This window comes from Onychomys torridus, chromosome 18 (assembly GCF_903995425.1).
Source record: "Onychomys torridus chromosome 18, mOncTor1.1, whole genome shotgun sequence".
Taxonomy (NCBI): domain Eukaryota; kingdom Metazoa; phylum Chordata; class Mammalia; order Rodentia; family Cricetidae; genus Onychomys; species Onychomys torridus.
Window position 1 is genome coordinate 65481017 of NC_050460.1, and position 19885 is coordinate 65500901.

At 60.6% G+C, this 19885-nt stretch overlaps 6 protein-coding genes across 14 annotated transcripts in view; 2 read left to right on the plus strand and 4 right to left on the minus strand.

The window, feature by feature from the left end:
- Positions 1 to 229: 229 nt before the first annotated feature.
- Positions 230 to 3812, minus strand: Ring1 (ring finger protein 1). Its single transcript, XM_036168469.1, has 7 exons — positions 3641 to 3812; positions 3428 to 3553; positions 2438 to 2598; positions 2128 to 2343; positions 1381 to 1770; positions 813 to 1086; positions 230 to 625 (listed from the first exon to the last, which is right to left on the minus strand). The coding sequence occupies exons 2-7, from the start codon at positions 3503 to 3505 to the stop codon at positions 524 to 526; spliced, it is 1221 nt and encodes a 406-aa protein (XP_036024362.1). The 5' UTR covers positions 3506 to 3553; positions 3641 to 3812; the 3' UTR covers positions 230 to 523.
- Positions 3813 to 3826: 14 nt separating this feature from the next.
- LOC118569438 (nascent polypeptide-associated complex subunit alpha, muscle-specific form-like) lies at positions 3827 to 4723 on the minus strand. The gene is made up of 2 exons (XM_036167183.1): positions 4649 to 4723; positions 3827 to 4531 (listed from the first exon to the last, which is right to left on the minus strand). Exons 1-2 carry the CDS (start codon positions 4721 to 4723, stop codon positions 3842 to 3844), a joined length of 765 nt encoding a protein of 254 aa, XP_036023076.1. The 3' UTR covers positions 3827 to 3841.
- Positions 4724 to 5162: 439 nt separating this feature from the next.
- Hsd17b8 (hydroxysteroid 17-beta dehydrogenase 8) lies at positions 5163 to 7155 on the minus strand. Of its 2 annotated transcripts, XM_036167821.1 has the most exons (9): positions 7048 to 7146; positions 6689 to 6906; positions 6493 to 6609; positions 6312 to 6404; positions 6128 to 6213; positions 5963 to 6047; positions 5771 to 5813; positions 5519 to 5593; positions 5163 to 5349 (listed from the first exon to the last, which is right to left on the minus strand). In XM_036167821.1, exons 1-9 carry the CDS (start codon positions 7091 to 7093, stop codon positions 5333 to 5335), a joined length of 780 nt encoding a protein of 259 aa, XP_036023714.1. In that variant the 5' UTR covers positions 7094 to 7146; the 3' UTR covers positions 5163 to 5332. The 2 variants fall into 2 exon arrangements, with proteins under 2 accessions (XP_036023714.1, XP_036023712.1); XM_036167819.1 differs by having other exon boundaries at positions 5163 to 5593; positions 7048 to 7155.
- A 148-nt stretch (positions 7156 to 7303) lies between these two features.
- On the minus strand, positions 7304 to 10414 carry Slc39a7 (solute carrier family 39 member 7). The gene is made up of 7 exons (XM_036167818.1): positions 9932 to 10414; positions 9679 to 9847; positions 9501 to 9554; positions 9207 to 9371; positions 8939 to 9082; positions 8598 to 8794; positions 7304 to 8107 (listed from the first exon to the last, which is right to left on the minus strand). The coding sequence occupies exons 1-7, from the start codon at positions 10298 to 10300 to the stop codon at positions 7835 to 7837; spliced, it is 1371 nt and encodes a 456-aa protein (XP_036023711.1). The 5' UTR covers positions 10301 to 10414; the 3' UTR covers positions 7304 to 7834.
- A 406-nt stretch (positions 10415 to 10820) lies between these two features.
- Rxrb (retinoid X receptor beta) lies at positions 10821 to 17218 on the plus strand. 2 transcript variants are annotated; one of them, XM_036167816.1, is made up of 10 exons: positions 10821 to 11307; positions 11905 to 12122; positions 12654 to 12810; positions 13111 to 13290; positions 14469 to 14641; positions 15061 to 15190; positions 15362 to 15494; positions 15599 to 15702; positions 15966 to 16071; positions 16171 to 17218. In XM_036167816.1, exons 1-10 carry the CDS (start codon positions 11076 to 11078, stop codon positions 16316 to 16318), a joined length of 1581 nt encoding a protein of 526 aa, XP_036023709.1. In that variant the 5' UTR covers positions 10821 to 11075; the 3' UTR covers positions 16319 to 17218. The 2 variants fall into 2 exon arrangements, with proteins under 2 accessions (XP_036023709.1, XP_036023710.1); XM_036167817.1 differs by having other exon boundaries at positions 10822 to 11307; positions 15611 to 15702.
- A 338-nt stretch (positions 17219 to 17556) lies between these two features.
- Positions 17557 to 19885, plus strand: part of Col11a2 (collagen type XI alpha 2 chain) — a 29770-nt gene continuing 27441 nt past the window's right edge. For 3 of the 7 annotated variants that reach the window (XM_036167808.1, XM_036167810.1, XM_036167811.1), the window contains exon 1: positions 18300 to 18584. In XM_036167808.1, the coding sequence (XP_036023701.1) occupies positions 18503 to 18584 (82 nt within the window). In that variant the 5' untranslated portion in view covers positions 18300 to 18502. Of the gene's footprint in view, positions 17896 to 18145; positions 18201 to 18290; positions 18585 to 19885 lie in introns of those variants that run through there. The other 4 variants (XM_036167812.1, XM_036167813.1, XM_036167807.1 and 1 more) reach the window with 3 other exon arrangements.

Here is a 19885-nt window from a genome sequence, read left to right on the forward strand (position 1 = left end):
AGTGAGAGAGCACCTTGTACCACTTTGGGACAATGGAGGCACATCGACCGGTCCACCATACTCAAGGGGGCTGAAGGATGGACGGGCTGTAATTGGTGATACCAGGGATCACACAAGAAAATCCAAGGGATCCAGGGAGGCCATCCAGCCCCGCCTGCAGCATCCGAGGCACTTCTCCGTCACCCCCGTTTTTATACACCCTTGATAAACACACACAGAGGACTGCGCGTCTCAAAGAAGTAAGCAAATTTGTTGTGGGTAGGAGGGCGGGGAGGGGGCCGGGGCCACCTTCCCTGTCACCTGCAGGATGGGCAGTTAGGGTCAATAGAAAAGGCAGTAGTGGGCACAGGTCCTGTGCTGTACAATATAGAAGAATCTGCTATAGATACTTTGTATACAAGCCATTTGTCCTTGTCTGTCCTCTTGCTGTCTGTCTGGCAGGCATTGGGAGATGAAGCTGGCAGGGTGAGCCGGGACACAGGGATACCCTGTGTCCCCATCCTCTGGCCGTCTCCTTATGAAGTCACTTTGGGTCCTTAGTGGGGGCATAGCAGAGCTCTAATGGCCTGGACACCTTCCAGAACTTCTCATTCACAAGCTCCAAGGTCAGCGAGCCATTCAGCGTCTAGAGGAGAGGAGAGAGGCCGGGGGAGGAGAGAAAGTTGGAAAAGGAAATGGAGAAGAGACAAGAGAGGAAAGAAAAGGGGGGGGGGGGAAATGGGGGTGTGTGTGACCGCCCCATGGAGAGGGACAGAGCAGGGCTGAGACGGTGGTCACCCGGCCTGCTGCCTGCCCCGCCCCCCGACGCTCACCGTGAATGCTCCGCCCCCGGGCGCAATGTAGATGGTGTACTGCTTCTCACTGACACCTTCCAGGCTGGGCAGGGCAGGCTCCTCGGGACCTTCGCCTCCTCCGGCAACCCCGCTCTCCCCACCCCCCCCATCGGGTCCGCCTGTGTCCGAGGCACCCCCATTGGGCCCTCCAGGCTCTATGGTTTCTTGCTCCTGCCTCCGCTCCAGGGCAATGCGCAGGGCCAAGTATTTGGAGAGATGGTCCACAGTGGCGTTCCCAGTGGTCTTCACGTACCTGGAGGGAGGATGGGGGAGGTCAGGACAGCAGAGTCCCTCCAACGGGCCTGGCTGGAGATACGGGTACTCCAGGCTGGCCTCTAGCTTGCTATGTAGCTGAAGATGACCTTCAGCTTCTCATCCCCCTGCCTCTTGGTTTACGTGGGGCTGGGAGAGAAACTCAGGGTCTCATGCCTGCTTGACAAGCTCCCCACCGACTGAGCTGCACCCCCAGGCCTGAAGCTCCCTTCTGATGCAGATTCCTGAACTTTGGTTTCCAGGTGGTCTAGCAGCAAAAGGCAGGTCTGCTCACCTAGTCTGGCAGTATTCTCCCTTCTCCACAAGCAGGGGGTGCGGCCGGAACACAAGCTCGATCTCTCCACCTGGCTCTGGAGGACTGGGAGCCCCTGGAGGGCTTGGGGGGCCCAGGGTTCCCCCTCCCAGGGTGCCTCCCCGGTCACCAGAGTCTTCAGAACCAGCACCCCCGCAAACCCCACCCGCAGCACCGCCCCCTGTGCCCACACTGCTGCCCCCTGCACCCCCTCCACGGGGTCGCTTGGGAGCAGGGCCTGGAGCCGAGTCAGGGGCGGAGTCGGAACTTACGTCCTCTCCATCCCCTTCCCCCTCCCCAGGTTCTCCTTCCCCCCCACTCATCGTGGCGGTCTGGTCGGATCCAGGCATCGGCCGCCTAACACGCTGGGCCCTGTAGAAACGAACAGTCCAGGTTAGAAAGAGGATTCGGGCCCTCAGGGGTTAAACTTCAGCTGGCTCTGAGGCCTTGGAAATCCTAATGGTGATGCTGTGTGTTCACTAGTCTCTAACAACGCACCAAGCACAGTGTTTATCTCTATTTGATGACTGAAGAAACAGAGAGGGCCAGGGTCAGTTCCCATCACTTGTTTGAGAACACAGGCGCTGGCCCTCAAATCAGCCCAACGCCAGCCGCGTGGTGGACACCGGCAGCTGGAAGAGTGCAGACCGCCAGGCCCCTGCTCCAGACCTCATCACAGTTCACATCAGAGACAAGACCCACAGGTACTGCATCTCCAGACCTCCACACCTGTGCATGGCCTGCATCCGAAGCCCCTCCTCGATACTGGAGCTCAGCGCCTGCTGGTTGTGCAGGCGGCTGAGGCGGATGAGCACTCGGTCTTGATGGGCTTCGTATTCCTCCCGGCTGGGGTAGATTTTGGAGATCAGGGCATCGAAGTTGGGGTCTGGCCGTAGGGACCGCTTGGATACCAGCTTTTTCCGGCAGGTAGGGCACTCCTTGTTCCTGGGATGGGAGAAAGGAAGCCCTGTGGGGTCAGTTCCCGTCGCTGATGCCCAGGCTGGCCCCCGACCCGTTGCAGACACATCCCTCCTGTTACCCGCTCCGCAGGGCAGTGACGATGCAGTCAGAGCAGAATCTGTGGAGGCACTCCTTGGTGGTCATCGTGTTCTTCAGCATGTCCAGGCAGATGGGACACATGAGCTCTGAATGCAGCGACCGAGGCGAAACCGCAATCTCTGTGCCATCCATGATGGCTTCCTGGGTGATCAGCAGGTGGCAGAGGGTTGGGACAAAGGAATTTCAGAAGAAAGCTCAGAGAAAAGGGAGGTGGCAGAATCTAGACGGCCATGCTGACCGACTGAGGAAGATGGGAATTCTGGGATGGAGGAGACCAACCACGTGGAAATTGCCCAGAAGGGACTGAGGACTCATTCACAAGGAGTTTTGAAACAGAAGGAGCAGACATTTGGTGAGACACTAAGGTTAGGGCTGGATAGCACAGGTCTATGGCTTGGTGAATATTTATCAACAAACTTGTTTTTGTTGTTGTTTGTTTTTTGGGGTCTCACTATGTGTGTAACTCTATGTGGGGGGTCTCACTATGTGTAGAACCTGGCTGACCTCAAGCTTTTGAGATCCACCTGCCTCTGCTTCTCAAGTCTGCCGCCACACCCTGCCTCAACAGGCTTTCTTAAAACTCTGAGAGCAAGACTACCTATACTAGAGTTTCAGGTGCCTGTCAGAGCAGATTCCGGTGTCCCACTGCGCTGGAGTCAGAACGGTGGAGAGAGAGTTCTATTTAAACCCGCAGGACGAGTCTGTGTACACTGGCATGTGCGTGCTGAGATGAGGCAGAGACGGTAACTTCACGGTCTGTTTACCGTGCTCCGACTGAGACAGTAATATCTGCTGTACCTCTCTGGCACCTCTGTTTCGAGGGGTTAACTCGGATTAAATGAGGGAAGTGTAGACGTGCTTTGAAAAGATAAAAGGTGATTCAAACGCAGAGTCGGGCAGAGAACAGCGTGATGGGGGAAGGGCGAGTTGGCGGGAGGGGGGCGCGTTGGGACTGGAAGATCCCTGTCACCTGCGGGGTCCGGTGCAGCTCGTAGAGACTCAGTTCCCACGTTTTGCTGGCATTCTGGGCATTCGCCGGCGTCGTCATGGTGACGGGGCGCGGACCCCCTCCAGGCAGGGCTCGGCCGAGAGAAGTCTGCGGAGGGGGAAGGGGACGCTGTCGGGGCCGCCCCTCTGCAGACCCCGCCCCCGGGCCCTGAGCGCGCGCCCCGCGGCCCCTCACCCGGCTCCGGCCGACGCGCTGCCCCGCCGCGGGCCTCTCCCCGGGGACTCCCGGGCTCGGCCGCCCTGGTCCGCTCGGTCCGCAGCTGCCACTCACGCCGCGGCTCTCTCTGCTGCCGCCGCCGCCGCCGCAGCCATGGCCCGGGCGCTCAGGCCCGACGTCACTTCCGCCCTCCCTGCACCCCACCCCGCGGCGGAGACGTCACCGCCCTCGCGGCGCGCGTGGAGCGTGCCGTGGACCCGGGTTCCCCCTCCCCCGCGGGGCGCGCGGAGCCGGCCGGGGGCTGGGGGTGCTGGTGCACGTGGGGAACCCGAGGGCGGAGCTCCCCTCCGCGGCGCGGACGGTGGTCCCCCAACTTCCCTCTAGCCGGGCCTGGGATCCCCGGAAAGCCAGCCGCAGCTGCACCTCCGCTGCTGGGCGCGCGCCCTGAGCTCCCAGGGCTGCGGCGGGGTCCCGGGTGTCCGGGGACCGGCCCGCGCTCCGCCCGGCCTCTCCCCCTCGAGGTCTGGGGGCGGCGGCTCGGGACGTCCCGACGCAACTCTCGGCCGGAGCCGGAGACTCGAGAATTGCGTTTGGACAATCAGGAGCCGCGGCCCGGGGCGGGGAGGGAGGCGCACCGGAGGCACCCGGGATGGAGACGCCACGCGGAAGCGGGGATACCAGATGGACCCCCGTAGGGGAGTCGGGAACACAAGAGTGCAATGTGCGGTGTGGGGAAGTGGGCAGAGCCCCTCCGGGAGGGACTCGGAGCGAAGGAAGCGGACGGAGAGGAGAGGAAGGAGCAGGGCCATCCCGGTGGAGGGCAGGGAACGAGGGGCAGGGGGAAGAGACCGTGACGGGCGTTCCGTCCCCCGCCAGCCTGCGCTGCGGCTGCCAGGGGGTGGCCTGTCTCTGGGACAAGTTAGCAGTGGGTCCCCTCGCCCGCAACCCCAGTTACCCCCTACTTCCCTGTTCTCCTTGGGTCGGTGGCCAGTCCTTATGTGGGCGCCAGAGTCGATTAGCGCGGACCCCCTCCCCTTCCTCCTCCTTCTCCCAGCCCCCTCCCTTCTGCTCTCCTCCAGCCCCTTTCATGGGCTCGTCCATTCCCCTAATCCTGGCCCCCTCCCCTAATCCCCCCCATCCGACCCCAGGCCGGCTGCAGCTATTGTAAGGTGGAGAGAAGGGAGGGGAACAGAGAAAGGAGGGGTGGGGTGGGCCACCTGTTCCAGGACCCCCTTCCAAGGCCAGACTGGACACCAGGATGGGGCCAAGAACAAATCACCCTTGGGGGCCATAAGGACCCGGGGAGTGGGGGCATGACTGGTGCTGCAGAGCCAATGAAACGGGGTGGGGACAGAATCCCCTCCCTCCCAAAAGACTCAGAGTGTCACGCACACACAGTGACACACGCTCTTTCCTCTCACACCCGGCGGCGGGGGTTGCCCTGGGAGACCAGGCAGTGAAAGGGAGCAATCCTTCGGAAAGGGGAGAGAGGGGGAGGTGGGGAAGGGTCTGAGGGCTTGGACACAAGAAGAACCGGAGGTGGCAGGGAAGAGGATTTGGAATTTATTAGGGTCACAAGCACCCCTGCCTTCCACATTCAGCCTGAGCCACACACTACCACCCCTTTTGTAGCCTGGGAATTCGGCGTCCTCATCAGCAGGAGGCCAGGCAGCCTGGGGGAGCGAGCAGAGTCCAGCTTCCATGAGGCAGTCACATGAAAAGACCTCCTGAGAGGGCAGAAACGTCGGGACAGGTGCATGGGCGGCGAGGTATATGGGTAGGCAGCCACTTCCGTCCCTGGTCAGAAGGACCTCTGCCCTCCAGGCTGCAGGGTCCCCTCACTTTCTCAGTCTGGGTTCCGCTTCTCTGTCCGCCCTCCCCGCGAAGGTCTCATACCAGTGACTTCCACTGAGGCCCCTGTGATGTATCCACTGTCTTCGGATGCCAAGAACGCAACCACATCTGCCACATCTAGGGGGACGGCGGGGGAGGGGCAGTCTCAGTTCCTTAGCTCCAGAGTGGCTCTGCTCTGGCAAAACCCCAAGCCCACACCAATCATTAATCCCTATGCGAGCTTTTCAAAAATATTACAGATTTAAGGATCTCTTCAAGTGCCCTCCTCAGAGCCTTCCCCCAGCCCAGGCTCACCCTCAGGGTCCCCCATGTGTCCTAACGGGATCATTGCAGTCACCTGTAAGGAAACACTCATGTGGCTGAAAGTTTCTTTTGTGTACTTTCTTCTTTCCTTCATCCCTCATTAAGTTCATGTCTGGAATACTGTTTGCACTCTGCCCAGCAATGTCAACGACCTCCTCTGATTGCCCTCCACCCTCAGCCTACCTTGTCCTTCACTTTCTCGGGCATTTTCTGGGTCATGGGCGTTGCAATGAACCCTGGGAGGACTGAGTTACATCGGATCCCATGTCTGTGGGAGGAAGAGTGGATGCTGACCCTGGGAAGGACACTGACCCCCTCCCTCAGCAGGGTGCCCACAGTCTGACCCACCGTCCTAGCTCGCGGGCCGCAGTCTGGGTGAGCCCAATCACTCCCGCTTTGGAGGAGGCATAATTGGTTTGTCCAATATTCCCCACCTGCGGTGAGTCAGAGACCCAGGATGAGTCGGGAGTCTCCAAGGGAGTCGCTTCCCGGTGCCCACGTGGCTAGCTGTCCTGGCCCAACTCAACCTGACCTTTCCGATGATGCTACTGATGTTGATGATGGAGCCACGACAGCCACTGGACACCAAAGCCTGGGCTGCAGCCTGAGTGACTAGGAAGGTGCCCTGCCACGAGAGGGTCACAAGGATAGCAGAGTCAGCTGGGGTGGCAGCCCTCCTCCGACTCCTCCCCAGGTTCAGAGGTTGACACCACCTTGAGGTTGACAGCTATGACTCTGTCCCAGTCTTCCTCTGACATGTGGAGCAGAAACTCATCGCGTGTGATGCCCGCACAGGACACAACGACAGATGGCGGGCGAGAAAAGCAGGCCTAGGGGAGGGAGGGGGGCTAACTCCAGAGGCCACAAAGGGCCGGGCCGAGGGGCTGTGCGGCGCGGCGCCTGGTTCACCTGCACTTGCTCCAGCAGGCGCCTGGCCGCGGGGGCCCGCGACACGTCCGCCTGGAAGGCAGCGTGCTTCCCGCGCGGCGCCCCGTCCTCGCTGCCCGGGCCGCGCAGCAGCCGCACGGTGTCCTGGGCGGCTGCCCCGTCCAGGTCGCAGGCGGCCACGGCGGCGCCCTCTTCCGCCAGGCGCACGCTGATCGCCCGGCCGATGCCGCTCCCCGCACCTGAGATGGAGGAGCCGGGCGAGCTCAGAGGTCACGGGGCACAAAGTTACTGAAACTCAGACAAGAGGGCCAGGGACCCCAGGGGTGGCGCCCGCTGACATGGCCCCGGCCCCCAACCCGCCCAAGGAGGGACCCCTGAACCTGTGACCAGGGCCAGCGCGGAGCGCAGCCGGAGCTGAGACGCCATGGCGGTGAGGTGGGCGGACCCGAGACCAAGCCAATCCGAGCACCCCGGGGGCGTGGCGAGGGCCGGACCCGGCCCAATGGGAACCCCGCCAGGCCTCGGCAGCCACCAGCCCAGACGACCTCCCACTGCGGGGGCGTGGCCACCCGCCACCCCGGGGACCTGGGGAGCCCCGGAGACAAGAGCCCCCTCCCCCAAAACAAAGACTGCATGTGGGGCAGAAGATCCAAGTACTTTATTTCTGGTCGCCGTTTCTCCCTACCCATTCAAACAGTGATATAAAAGGAATAGAAACAAAAATAAATCAGGCCGTGAGATTTTACCAAGGGACACTCTCCCACCCTGCCACCTCCAAATCAGGACACACGATTGCTGTCTACTCCACTCCTGCCAGGTCTTCCCTGAAGCCACCACTGGCCAGTTCAGAGGGAGGTGGGCCCTGGAGGGCCCTGTGCGGCATGCTGGCGCTGGGAAAACAAGGGCCACCAGGCTACTGTCATCCCAGTCTTCTTCGTGGCCCCGTTTATTCCTCCAAAGCCAACAATACTGTTGGGCAGTGTCCAACGCTTTGGTCCCTCTGACCGCTCATGCTCTGTATGACTGCCACACCTTATACTCAAAGCAGCTTTCGCCAAGGCTAAAACTCCTTCCTCTGGCAAGTAGCACTGGCCAGGACTCCCAACTGTCTTTATTTGGGAGTTAGGGGTAGAGTTGGGGCAGGGGCAGGACAGATTACCCCACCCCTCACTCAAGGTGGGCAATCAGGACCATCATGACAACTCCCCCCAGCAGCCCCAGCACCTCCAAAAGTGACTGTAATGGGGATGCCTCTCTCAACAGCTCAGGCAACACGGACACTGTTGCTACATAGATAAAACCACCTGCGGTGAACGGCAGAACCCAGCCAGGGCCTGCACCGCCCGCCACTTCACTGCCCACTGCCCCTCCTTCGGTGAGAAGGGCACATGCTGTGCCTGCCAGTGCTCCTACTGCGGTCAGGAGTTGCAGACGCATCGCCTGGTGGGCAGGAGAGAAAGACATGATCACCAACAGCTAAGGACTAGGCGTGACCGGTGGGGTACAGCTGTGCAGGTGTCCACGTTTCTGGACAGGTGAAAGTGGGATAAGGGGCTGGGGAGATGGCGCCATCGGTGTCTGCTGCACAGCCTTGATGGCAGGAATCTGGACCCCAGGCACCTGCGCAGAAAGGCAAGCGCGGTGGAGGGGTTTGCGATCCCAGCACGGGAAGCAGAGGCAGGGCTTCCTGAGGCTCCCTGACCAGCACAGAGCCCAGTCAGTGAGGCTCTGCCCCAGGAACCACACCCAAGACCCCCAGCCCCAAAGAGCCAGATAAGAAGGTTGAGAGCACCAGAACAGGCTGTGCGTATGAGGGTCACAGTGCAACAACACAGAGCAGGGCTGACGGAGACAACTACCCCATTTCTAGAAGACTCGATGGTAGTATATAGATCTCGTTCAGAACTAATGACAGGCAGTCGGCACCAACCTGTTTTTTGCTGCAGCCAGACTGGACCAAGATGGCAAAGTCCCCGACCTCATGAGGCACTTCATGTAGCAGGACTGTCATTGTGGTCAGGATCCCTAGCCCTCGGCCCCCACGAAAGGAGGCACCGATGGCCAAACCATCCGTGAAGTTGTGTGCCAAGTCAGCAGCCAGATTGAGGTACCCGGACACACGCAGGTCTTTTGCAAAGAGACAAGACAAAATGATTGACGGCACCCACCACCCCCAGTCCCAGGGCCGCTTCATAGACACCCTCAGGGTTTTCTGGACACCGGTCACCTGCAGCACACTGAGATTCAGTGACCCACCCACTAATCCCTTACCTGAACCTGCTTTTTCTTCTTCCTCAGGGTTCTGAGGCTTCACTGGCCCGTCTCTGGGCCCCGTGCTTCCTCCTCTCCTTTTCCGCAAAGCCCCCGCTTCCTTTTCCTCTTCCTCAGAGCTGGGCTTTTCCTTTGAAGGACACTCTGGGGGAGAAAAGGAGTGGATGATCAGAGTGGGGGACAGAGCTTTTGGTGTGTCCTCCACAGGAAGCCTGCTCCACCTCATCCTGAGCCTGAATGTATTCTGTGGAGGGCAAGGTAGGCTCACCCTGTCTCCCGTGTCCGCGGCTCCCGTGTGCGTGACCGTCTCCGTGTCCATGGCTGTGGCTGTGTCCGTGTCCCCCTTTCACGTGCCTCACAAACTTCTCCACCACAAGGAAGGCGACGATGCCACTGAGCACCCACAGCCCCACAGAGATAATGGGGCCCTGGCCTGGGAACAGAGGCATTGAAGCATGAAGGGAGATGCAGATTCCGGACTCCTCCGAAGGTGTAAGAGGTGAGCTTCCCCAGCATCCCAATCCCGTCCCCATCAATCCCGTCCCCATCATCGCCTTCTCACCACTGTGCGAGTGTCCATGTCCAGGCTGCTCCACAGTGTGGGGAGAATGAGGTTCTGCAGGAAGTAGGAGAAAAGGGGACTACTGGAGAATCCGGGATCACAAAGGGGAAGAGCCCCCTTTCCTTCTAAAGAACCATAAACAGCTGAAGCGCTTGTGGTAGTCCCGAAGTTAACTTACCCAGAGCATGAGGGATAAGGTGCAGGAAGGCATCACCCAGGAGCCCCCCAGAGGCAAAACTGAGCAAGACCTGGAGCAGAGAGCGATGCCTGGGTGAGTTTGACTCCACTGGGATGAGGCACAGCACCAAGAACGGAGCCGCAGAGATCAGCACTGTGGCCCCCAGGGCCTGGGGAAGGAGTCAGGAGTCAAACATCGAGTTTTCCAATGATTCAGAACCAGTCCCTCTTCCCCACATCCCCTGGGGACTCACATAGGCCCAAAGGGTGACAGTGTCCAGGCGGTGCTTGATGCCTGGAGCCCCGGCCTCCCTGGAGGCTCCATGGCTATGTTCATGGGCATGTCCGTGTCCTCTGTGGTGGAGGCTCTCATGGGAGTGGCCGTGGCTATGGCCATGGTGCAAATCCTCGTGGGGAAGTTCACGGTCGTGGCTGTGGGCATGCCCATGCCAGATGCTCTCATGAGTGTGGCCATGGCCGTGGGCATGGCTGTGTCCACGGTGGAAGTCCTCTTCCACGTCTCTGTGCGGGTCACCGTGGCCCCCGTGTCCGGCCACCAGCAGCCCCACAGCCGCCCAGGTCAGCAGCCCCACAGCCGCCCAGGGGGGGGCCCGCAGGGCCATCACGCTGACCAGAGGGGCAGAGGCTCTCAGCTCCACCTACGCGGGGTCCGCTTCGCTCCACGCGTGCCCCGGGCCCACCTCTGCGTGGCTCGCCCCCCTCTTACATTGTTCCCAAGGCGGGCTCTCTACCCCCAACACCCTACCCGGATGCAGGCGCCGCCCCCCCACCACCGACGCCGCTCTAGCCTCCGACCCGCCACTCGACGGTCTCTCTGGGCCCGCGTCTCTATGACCCCCAAGTTGGGAGGGAAAGCCTGGAAAGCACCGTAAGGGGAGCAGCAGGCAGTGCTCACCGGCTCCGGGATCCCCTCGGTTCTCGGTGTGCGGGGACGTGGCAGTCACGCCTCGAGCTCCCGCGAGATCAGGAAGTTCCTCTTTTGCCTGCGCCCCGCTGCCCTTTACCAACATGGCGGCGCCCCGGCGACGGCGCGGCCGGGAGGCGCCCCCCAGCGCGCATGCGCACAGCCGGGGTCATCCGAGGGGACGGCGGGCGAGGGAGTTGACGGACGGGCGGGCGGGCGGAGACCGCCTCCTCCTCCGTTTCCACCTCGGCGAGGGGGCGGGAGCTGGCGACGAGACTTCCCGTCTGTACAAAGATGGCGGCCGCTTCGGGGCTGTCACCGGGGTGCCGAGCCGAGCGCGGCGCCTGAGTCGCGCTGCCGCCGGCCGCAGCCCGCTCGCCTCGGCCGCGTCCCCGCGCGCCCCGGGCCCCCCGCTCAGCCCCCCTGCGCGTCCCTGGCGCCTCTCCGGCCGCCCGGTCCTCGGCCCCGGCGTCATGTCTTGGGCGGCCCGTCCGCCCTTCCTCCCGCCGCGGCATGCCGCGGGGCAGTGTGGGCCGGTGGGGGTGAGAAAAGAGATGCATTGTGGGGTCGCGTCCCGGTGGCGGCGGCGGCGGCCCTGGCTGGATCCCGCGGCGGCGGCGGCGGCGGCCGGAGAGCAGCAAAGCCCGGAGCCGGAGCCGGAGCCGGGGGAGGCTGGCCGGGACGGGATGGGCGACAGCGGGCGGGGTGAGTGTCCCCGGGTCCCGGCCGGCGCAGCGCACCGCGCGCCCCCTCCCCGCGCTCCCGCCCCCTTGTTTGTAAACACGCGCCCTCGCCCTCCCGAGGCCCAGCGCCCTCCCCCGGGGCGGGGCGCGGCGGGGGAGCTTCCGCCCTCCAGGTACGGCCGCGCCGGGCCTGCGTGCGCGGTGCCGGGCGTGGGAAGGACACCGGTCCCCTTGGGCCGGAGGACTCCGGGCGTGGGAAGGCTGAGCCTGCGCCCTGGGACCCGCTGTCTCTTCCGTACTCCTTGGCCCGAATGTGCTAAGTTGGGAACGAGGAGTTCACGGGTCCACCCCCACGTGCTTCTCCACCCCGAGGTCAGCTTGCGATGACCCAGTAGTCTCCGCCTGAGCTGCCCCCCTCCTTGTCAACTCCCTCCTCTCGCGACTCTCCAGAGAGTGAAGTTGTTGTTGTTTGACAGCTTGGTATTTCTGAACTCTGGGGTGGTGGGGTCTGGGGGTGGGTCGGGGAGAATTAAAGTGTGCGTTTGGATGATCAAAAGACTCAACTTTCTCTTCTTGTCTCTCCTGTCTGTGTGTCTGCCTGTGTGTACCTCCCTCTCAGATTCCCGAAGCCCAGACAGCTCATCCCCAAATCCCCTTTCCCAGGGGATCCCTCCCTCTTCTCCTCCTGGCCCACCTCTTACCCCTTCAGCACCTCCACCTCCAATGCCACCCCCTCCACTGGGCTCCCCCTTCCCAGTCATCAGTTCTTCCATGGGGTCCCCCGGTCTGCCCCCTCCGGCTCCCCCAGGATTCTCCGGGCCTGTCAGCAGTCCTCAGGTGAGAGGTTGTGACCTACTTATTGCCTCTCTGCTTTCATTTCCGTATTCCCACCTTCTAACTCTCCCCACCATCTTTTCGTGAACTCCCCCATGACCCATTGACTTCTGGTTCTCCAGTCCCAGCAGGCCTGTGGTCTCAGACCCCTTGCTCTTCCTGAAGTGGACGGTCTTGTTTTGGTGCATGCTTCTTCCTAGCCCTATTTTGAAAACAAAAACAAAATCCCTAAGCTCAAAGGGAATATTTTTGATGTCCTTTTCAGCTCACAGTGACTTTCTGCTCTTTGGTTCTATATGCCCATCTAAGACGTGTGCCCCTCAGGGCCGCTGTGTTGCACAGTTACAGAAAGATGCATATCCATTCTTGGGGTTATGCTTCAGGGAAGGCTCTTTATGTTACACCACAGTATCACTAGGACTCTCTGGAGTGGGTACAGGACCTGCTTAGAGATAGGGAATGGTTTCCCAGACATCTGAGAGATTCTCTTTCCAAATGATCCTCCTGTGACTTCCCTGTTTCCCCCCACCCCAGATTAACTCCACGGTGTCGCTCCCTGGGGGTGGGTCTGGCCCCCCTGAAGATGTGAAGCCACCGGTCTTAGGGGTCCGAGGCCTGCATTGTCCACCCCCACCAGGCGGCCCTGGGGCTGGCAAACGGCTATGTGCAATCTGCGGGGACCGGAGCTCAGGTATGGGGCTCAGCGCAGTGCAAAGGAGGAAGGAGAGACAGGCTGTTTACCACCACGGCCTGTGGGGTTCCCGAGGTTGGTCAAAGCAAGGAGGCCTGGGACCTTTAGATTCATATCAGATTCAGGTAAGGGCAGTCAGGGAAAGGGGGCCGGCACAGGGGCTCTGAGGAGTAGGCTGAATTCTCTCTCGCCTTTGGTGTGCTGCTCTGTTTTGGAGGGACCTAGACTTTGTCCCCCAGTGGGCAGATGGTCAAGAGACGCAGTCATGGGAGGTCTTCGTGGGCTCTCTTCCCCTTGTAGGCAAGCACTATGGAGTTTACAGCTGTGAGGGCTGCAAGGGTTTCTTCAAACGCACCATCCGGAAGGACCTGACCTACTCCTGCCGTGACAACAAAGACTGCACAGTGGACAAGCGTCAGCGGAACCGCTGTCAGTACTGCCGCTACCAGAAGTGCCTGGCCACCGGCATGAAGAGGGAGGGTGAGGACCTGCCCCAGCCAGGCCTGCGGTCCCCTGTGGGAGAGCCGGGTGGAGGCTCCCACCCCGCGGCCTCCATATCTGTGGGACCGCTCTCTCTCTTTCCTCCAGGGGGCGAAGTTTGATGTCTCTTTCCTGTCCTTGGTCCTGGTACCTCACTCTGTCTCCAAGTTTCTTTCTTAGTGGTTGCGCCTCAGGGTTAATCCTGTGATGCTGTAGACCCTCCCAGCATGCTTTGGTCTTAGCTAGGATGGGCCTCTGTTCTCTCTTCTCCACCTCACACAGTCCCTTTCTCACTTTGATCCTGAGTTCTTTCTCTGGTCTATCCTTGGACCCCCGAGACTCTACCTTGTTAAGTTACAGGATCGCTGAAGAGGTCAGGACTTGGCGTCCCTCTTGTCTGTCTGTCTAATTAAGCCTGATTCCTGGACTTCTAAGAAACACTTTAGGGCTTATTTTGGTCCGATCCCTGCTTTAGAGAAGATGAATCTTGACTTCCCCGAAGTCACACAACAGCAAAGTGGCAGGGCCAAAATCAGAACACACACCTCCGAAGACCTGGGTCAGGGTCATCACGATCATGACACCATCTTAAGTCAGCAGAGCATAGGGTTTGCCATCAGGCATGTCTGGAGTCAAACGTGTAACTGGCCGTGTGGTGCATGAATTTAGGAGGCTATTGAATGTCTTTAGCCTCAAATTCCTCATCCTTAAACATGGGGGCAGGGACCCGCCAGGCCATTAAGACCTCCAGTGCATGTTAACGCTTGTTGGCATATTGTTTAGCCTATCATCGGCCCTATTTAAATTCAGATTCTTCCCTGATTCTTTCACCCTTCTATTGCCAGTTGGACCTGTTTATCTGCCTGTATGTATGTGTTGTGGGGATGGGGGCTGGAGCCCGAGCTCTTGTATGTGTGTGTTGTGGGGATGGGGCTGGAGCCCGGGCTCTTGTATGTGTGTGTTGTGGGGATGGGGCTGGAGCCCGGGCTCTTGCGTGTGCTTGGCAGGCACCCTCACTGAGAGCCCTTTGGCTTGCAGGTTACCCCGGCCTCCCGTTCCCAGTGACCTCTAGTCGCCACATCTCCCGAGGGCCGTCAGCCCCGAGAAGGCCCTGAGCGAATTTCAGACCCTCCCAGCCGGCTTCTCACTGGCGTTGTTTTTCTCTCCCCACCCCACAGCGGTCCAGGAGGAGCGGCAGCGGGGGAAAGACAAAGACGGGGATGGGGACGGGGCCGGGACAGCCCCTGAGGAGATGCCTGTGGACAGGATCCTGGAGGCAGAGCTTGCTGTGGAGCAGAAGAGCGACCAAGGCGTTGAGGGCCCTGGGGGAACCGGCGGCAGCGGCAGCAGCGTGAGTGGTGGGGTGGGCCCTCCCCCCTCAGATAGGGGGTGGGGAGGAGTCGGGGGTGCTCCGTCTCTCCCTTCCCTTCCTTCAACCCCTCTGCACCTTGCCCTGAACTCGGAGGCCTTTCAATATCTGACGGGAGCCAGGCGTAGTGGGAGACAGAGACAAGTGGATCTCCGTGAGTTCAAGGCCAGCCTGGTCTACACAGCAAGCTCCAGGCCAGTCAGGACTACATCGTGAGACTGTGTGTCTCTGATGTGGGGTGAGGGCGCCCTCTCTGTGCTCCCACTAGAAAGTCCAGGGCAGAGGGGAGCCTGAGCTGCAGAGAGGGGTTCAGACGGGGCTGGAAGGAATACAGGGGAGTATCCAAACCTCTTACAAGGAAGGTGTCTCCACCCCTCCCCTGCATCTTCTGCTCTCTGCAGCCCAATGACCCAGTGACTAACATCTGCCAGGCAGCTGACAAACAGCTGTTCACACTCGTTGAGTGGGCGAAGAGGATCCCACACTTCTCCTCCCTACCTCTGGATGACCAGGTCATATTGCTACGGGCAGGTCAGTGACCTTGAATCTCTTTGACCACTTGACATTTGACCTTCAGTGGCCCCGTAGCCTCCTCTTATATATTTGGGGAGCTTGGCTTGCTGACTTGCCCCTATTCCTTGGTGCTTTGGATCTCATGGCCTGGCGTCTGCCTGCTGACCCTTGGTGCCCTCTGGCCCCTAGGCTGGAATGAGCTCCTCATTGCTTCCTTCTCCCACCGGTCCATCGATGTCCGAGATGGCATCCTCCTGGCCACAGGTCTTCACGTGCACAGAAACTCAGCCCATTCCGCAGGCGTGGGAGCCATCTTTGATCGGTCAGTGGCCCTTGGCCAGGCTGTCCTGTAGCTAGAAGGGGGTGGGGCTATAGGCTGGTCCGTGTCCAAGGCTGGCTGAGCTGTGACCTTTGAGTGACCTGCAGGTCCCTCTCCAGGGTGCTGACAGAGCTAGTGTCCAAAATGCGTGACATGAGGATGGACAAGACAGAGCTTGGCTGCCTGCGGGCAATCATTCTGTTTAATCCAGGTAAGAGGAGGCTGCCCAGCCTCTCGGCCCAAGGCAACCCTGGAGCCTCCTCTTCTCCAGCGGTCCCCCCCAGTAAGACCCTCAGCCCAGAAATCTCTTAGCTGACCCTAAAAAACCAGTTTACTGATGCCTCCCCTTCTGACTGGGTCTCACAATCCTAATGTGCTTCATTTCCCTGAGGGGCATCTTGAGGGCCCGTCTGCACGTCCGCCCTGACCTGACTCACCTGCCCTCTTCTTGTTCTTCCTCCTTCACTGTCCCAGATGCCAAGGGCCTCTCCAACCCTGGAGAGGTGGAGGTCCTGCGGGAAAAGGTCTATGCGTCCCTGGAGACCTACTGCAAGCAGAAGTACCCCGAGCAGCAAGGCCGGTAAGAGGCCTCAGGGCTGTGGACCCCACAGAGGGCGAGGCTGGGGCATGGCCAGGGCCAGGGTGGTCCGCCTCTCACTCCCTCCCACCCCCACTGCAGGTTCGCCAAGCTGCTGCTACGTCTTCCTGCCCTGCGCTCCATCGGCCTCAAGTGTCTGGAGCACCTGTTCTTCTTCAAGCTCATTGGCGACACCCCCATTGACACCTTCCTCATGGAGATGCTCGAGGCTCCCCACCAGCTGGCCTGAACACAGACCACGCATGTGCTCCCCAGCGGTGGGGAGCACCGTGGAAGAGGACTTGATTGAGCCTGCGCAGGGTGGGAGGGGCCAGGGGCTCAGCCAGAGCCGGGGCAGATGGTGCAGAGGAGGGGACCCCTGCAGCCTGCACGGCATCTGGCGACCCTTTAGGGCTGGCCTGGTCTCCAAGTCAGAGGGGGCCCAGATCCCTGTGATGACTGCACGTCTACCTTCAGTGGCCTTGAGTCTCTGAATTGGCCGGGGTCGCCCATGATGTGGGCCATCCTGGCTCCCCCAGCACAAAGCACTGGCCCTGGTCCGGGGGCTCCGCTCCCTCCTCATCCTGCCTCACTCCCTTCTGAAGAGTGGAATGGAGCTCCCCTAGAAAGGGTGTTGCGGGGCAGGCCCCCCAAGCTGATGGTCTTGGGGGCAGGGGGAGGGGCATCCTCCTGTCTCCTGCAGTCAGACCGAGGAATAAAGGCGGTGGTGAAGGGGCCGGTGGAGATGGGGACCGACTGCTATTTTTAATTTCCTGTGAGGAGAGGCTGGGGGTTAGACTCAAAGAAGTACTGTACATCCCCAGGTTGGCTCAAATGCCAGGGCCAGAGTGGTGCGTGGGCAAGGAGGCCCCTCAGGTGGTCTGCCCCTGTGGCTCTCCCGGTGGGTGCTGCCTTCCCCATCTCACTGGCTCCTGGAAGGGTCTGGGCTGTGAGGGGTGCTGGTTTGGGTGGCCTTTCCTTTTACAGCTGTCCCTGTTCCTCAGCACACAGGCTGGGGACAGAATTGACAGGGGTGGCCAGCCTTCAGAGATGGGTGCTGGGCTGCATGGTTTTGCCCTGGGTCTCTTTTTGGGGGGAGGGCCCCTCCCCCTCTTTCACTCGCACATAAAATCGCTTTCCAGTTAAAATAGCTGTTTTCTGGACTGAGGTAACTGGGTGATGGGCACCATGGCATCCTATAGCTGTGGGGATCTTCGGTGAGAAACCCTGACACGCTCCCTGGGTGCTGCTGCAGCGGCCCCAGGTTCCCTGGGGCTGCAGAGGCGGTGCAGGGTGGGAGACACAAGGCGTGCTTTGTCGGGAGGGGGAGAGGGTGTGCCAGGTTGGGGGCGGGGCTGCCCAGGGAGGAGGGAGACCCGCTGCTTCTCAAAGGCGCCTTGTTCGCGGGTGCCCTCCCAGCGCCAGCGTGCCCTCCCAGCGCCGGCGGGCGGCGGCGTCTCGCTCGCTCCAGCTTTCTCCCCGGCTGCGCCGCAGGCTCCGGGCAGACCCGGCGCCGTGCCCACATGTAGGGGTGCGCTGCTGTCAGCGCTACCCTCTTGGAGTGGCCACGTCCCTGAGTGACCCCCTTTTGCCAGACCCTTATAGCAGCATCTCCTGTTCCCGCGTCACAATCCTGTCCGGTGGCACTGTTTTGCCTAGCCCAGTATTTCTATCTTCTCGGGCGATTAGCCAGTTCGCCGGTCTCTGGCCTCCCTCTGCTCCGCAAGGCCACCCCACGGCCCCCACGTCATGGTCGCTATCTATAGCTGGGTCTGTAAACACCCCGCCCGGGACTGCTCTGTAATTACATGGGGCGGGACGAAGGAGGTAATTATGGAGACCTGATTACAAGTGGGCGTGGGGCGGCCGCCTGTAGGTCCGCCCCTGATGTCCCACTGTGCCCTGAGTCCCTCCCCGGACTCTGCAGAGGGGCTCTGGGCCCCCAAGGGCGGGGACTGTTGTGTGTGTGACAGAACCGTAGGGTCCCCAAAAGGAAGGGACTAGAGAAGATATATTAAGTTCTCCCAAAGACAATCTGAGGGTGCACAAAGGCCACCTAATCCCTCCAGGAGTGCACCGTTCCAGGACCAGCCCACGAGGAGCGGTTCTCGCCCCCACACTCCCCTGCCCAGGTGGAGATGGGGGTGGGGTTTCCCCTTGGTGGCTGTGGGCGGGCGTCTAGGGGCGGGGGCCGGACCTAGGGGCGGGGGCGAGCTGGGGTCTCTGAGCTGCCAGGGTGGCCAGGGGCACACAGTAGCGGCCACCGAGGAGCAAGCAGCAGTGACAAGCAAGCAGAGGTACCCCCAACACCTTGCTGCATGGAGCTGACCGCTGAAAGCTGCTGACATCCCTGGGTCCCGGTTCCAAGGCTCAGCAGGCTCTGTCTACTGTCCGCACCAGGGCTGTCTGGGTAGCGGACCCGGCTTTCTGGGCCATGGAGCGGTGCAGCCCCTGCCACCGCCTCCTCCTGCTCCTACCTCTGGTGCTGGGGCTGAATGCTGCCCCGGGATGGGCAGGTAAGAGGAGTCCTGCCTGGGTGTCAGTCAGCTAGAGGTTGGAACATCTGCCTGGAAGGGACCACAGATGCCTGGAGTAGCAGCGTCTGAGTCTTAAGAAAGGGATTTGGGGTGACTAGGGTTTAGGATGAAGGATGAACACTTGAGTTCCTTGGAGCCAGTATAGGACTGTCTCCCTCCTTGAAATGACTGGTGGAGGGCAGGTAACACCAATGGATGGGGACCACAGCCCAGAGCCTGGGCAGGCTGGGTTGGTGGTTTGAGTCCTTAGAAAGACCCCAGGATTGCCAAAGCCAGTCTTGTCCAGGCTTTGCTGATGTTGGGGCAGTGAATACCAGGGTTGATGTGTAAAGGAAGCAGGATGGGCATCTGTAAGTCAGAGCCTAGAAGGCTAGGGAAGAAGGTTACCTCCACTGTCCTGTCCTCTTTGGGTCCCCCAACCCCTCCCTGTGCCCTGGATGCTGCCACGCGGCTGGCTCTAGGGAGCACTGGGGCTGGCTGCCAACAGGACGGCCGCTGGACAGGCCAGGATCAGGTGTCTGAGGCCAGAGCCAGCTCTTTGCATTCCTGCTCTTCCCCTCCTCCTCTGGCCAGCCGGGCTCCTCTGGGACCCGGGTGTCCACAGGACCAATCTTTCCCCCTTTTTCCTCTAGAAGGGAAAGGCTCCTAGAAAAGAGAATTCGATATCAGAGCAGAGTCTGGGAGTTCTGGTTCTAAGCAGGATGGAACCAGCTTCCTGCTCCCAGAATGTGGGGTGTGTGTGTGCAGGGGCTGATTTTGTACATATCTCCATTATTCGTGTTTTCTCTTCTCTGGAGAGAAAATAGGCAGAACGACAGTGTAAGGATATAGATTAGACCAAAGAAATCAGAGGAAAGTGAAGTACATGGTGTTTACAGAGTCTAGGCAGAGGCTGACCTCTCTTATGTGGGAGCTGAGTGGGTGGAGGAGGAAATCCAGGGAGATGGGTGACTAAGAATTCCTGAGAGTAGAGGACAGGGCATTTGGGGGCTCAGGGCAGTTAATGGGGTTCAGTTGGTCTGAGACAGTGGGGCTAGTATATGGCTTGATGGGGGCAGGCCTGTGGGTAGTGAGCATGATGTGGAACTGTCCTCCATTGGGCTTTGGTGGAGGGTGGGGACCTCCGAGATCTCCTAGGCCTGGGGTCTCTGTGAGTCTCTGTCTCTCTGTCTCCCTCACCTTAGTCTCTCAAAGCTGCCCTTGTGTGTCAGTGTTTGCAGAGCTGCCACACTTGGGGGCCAGGCTCCTCAGGGAAGGTCGTGGTTTCCTCAGCTCCTGGA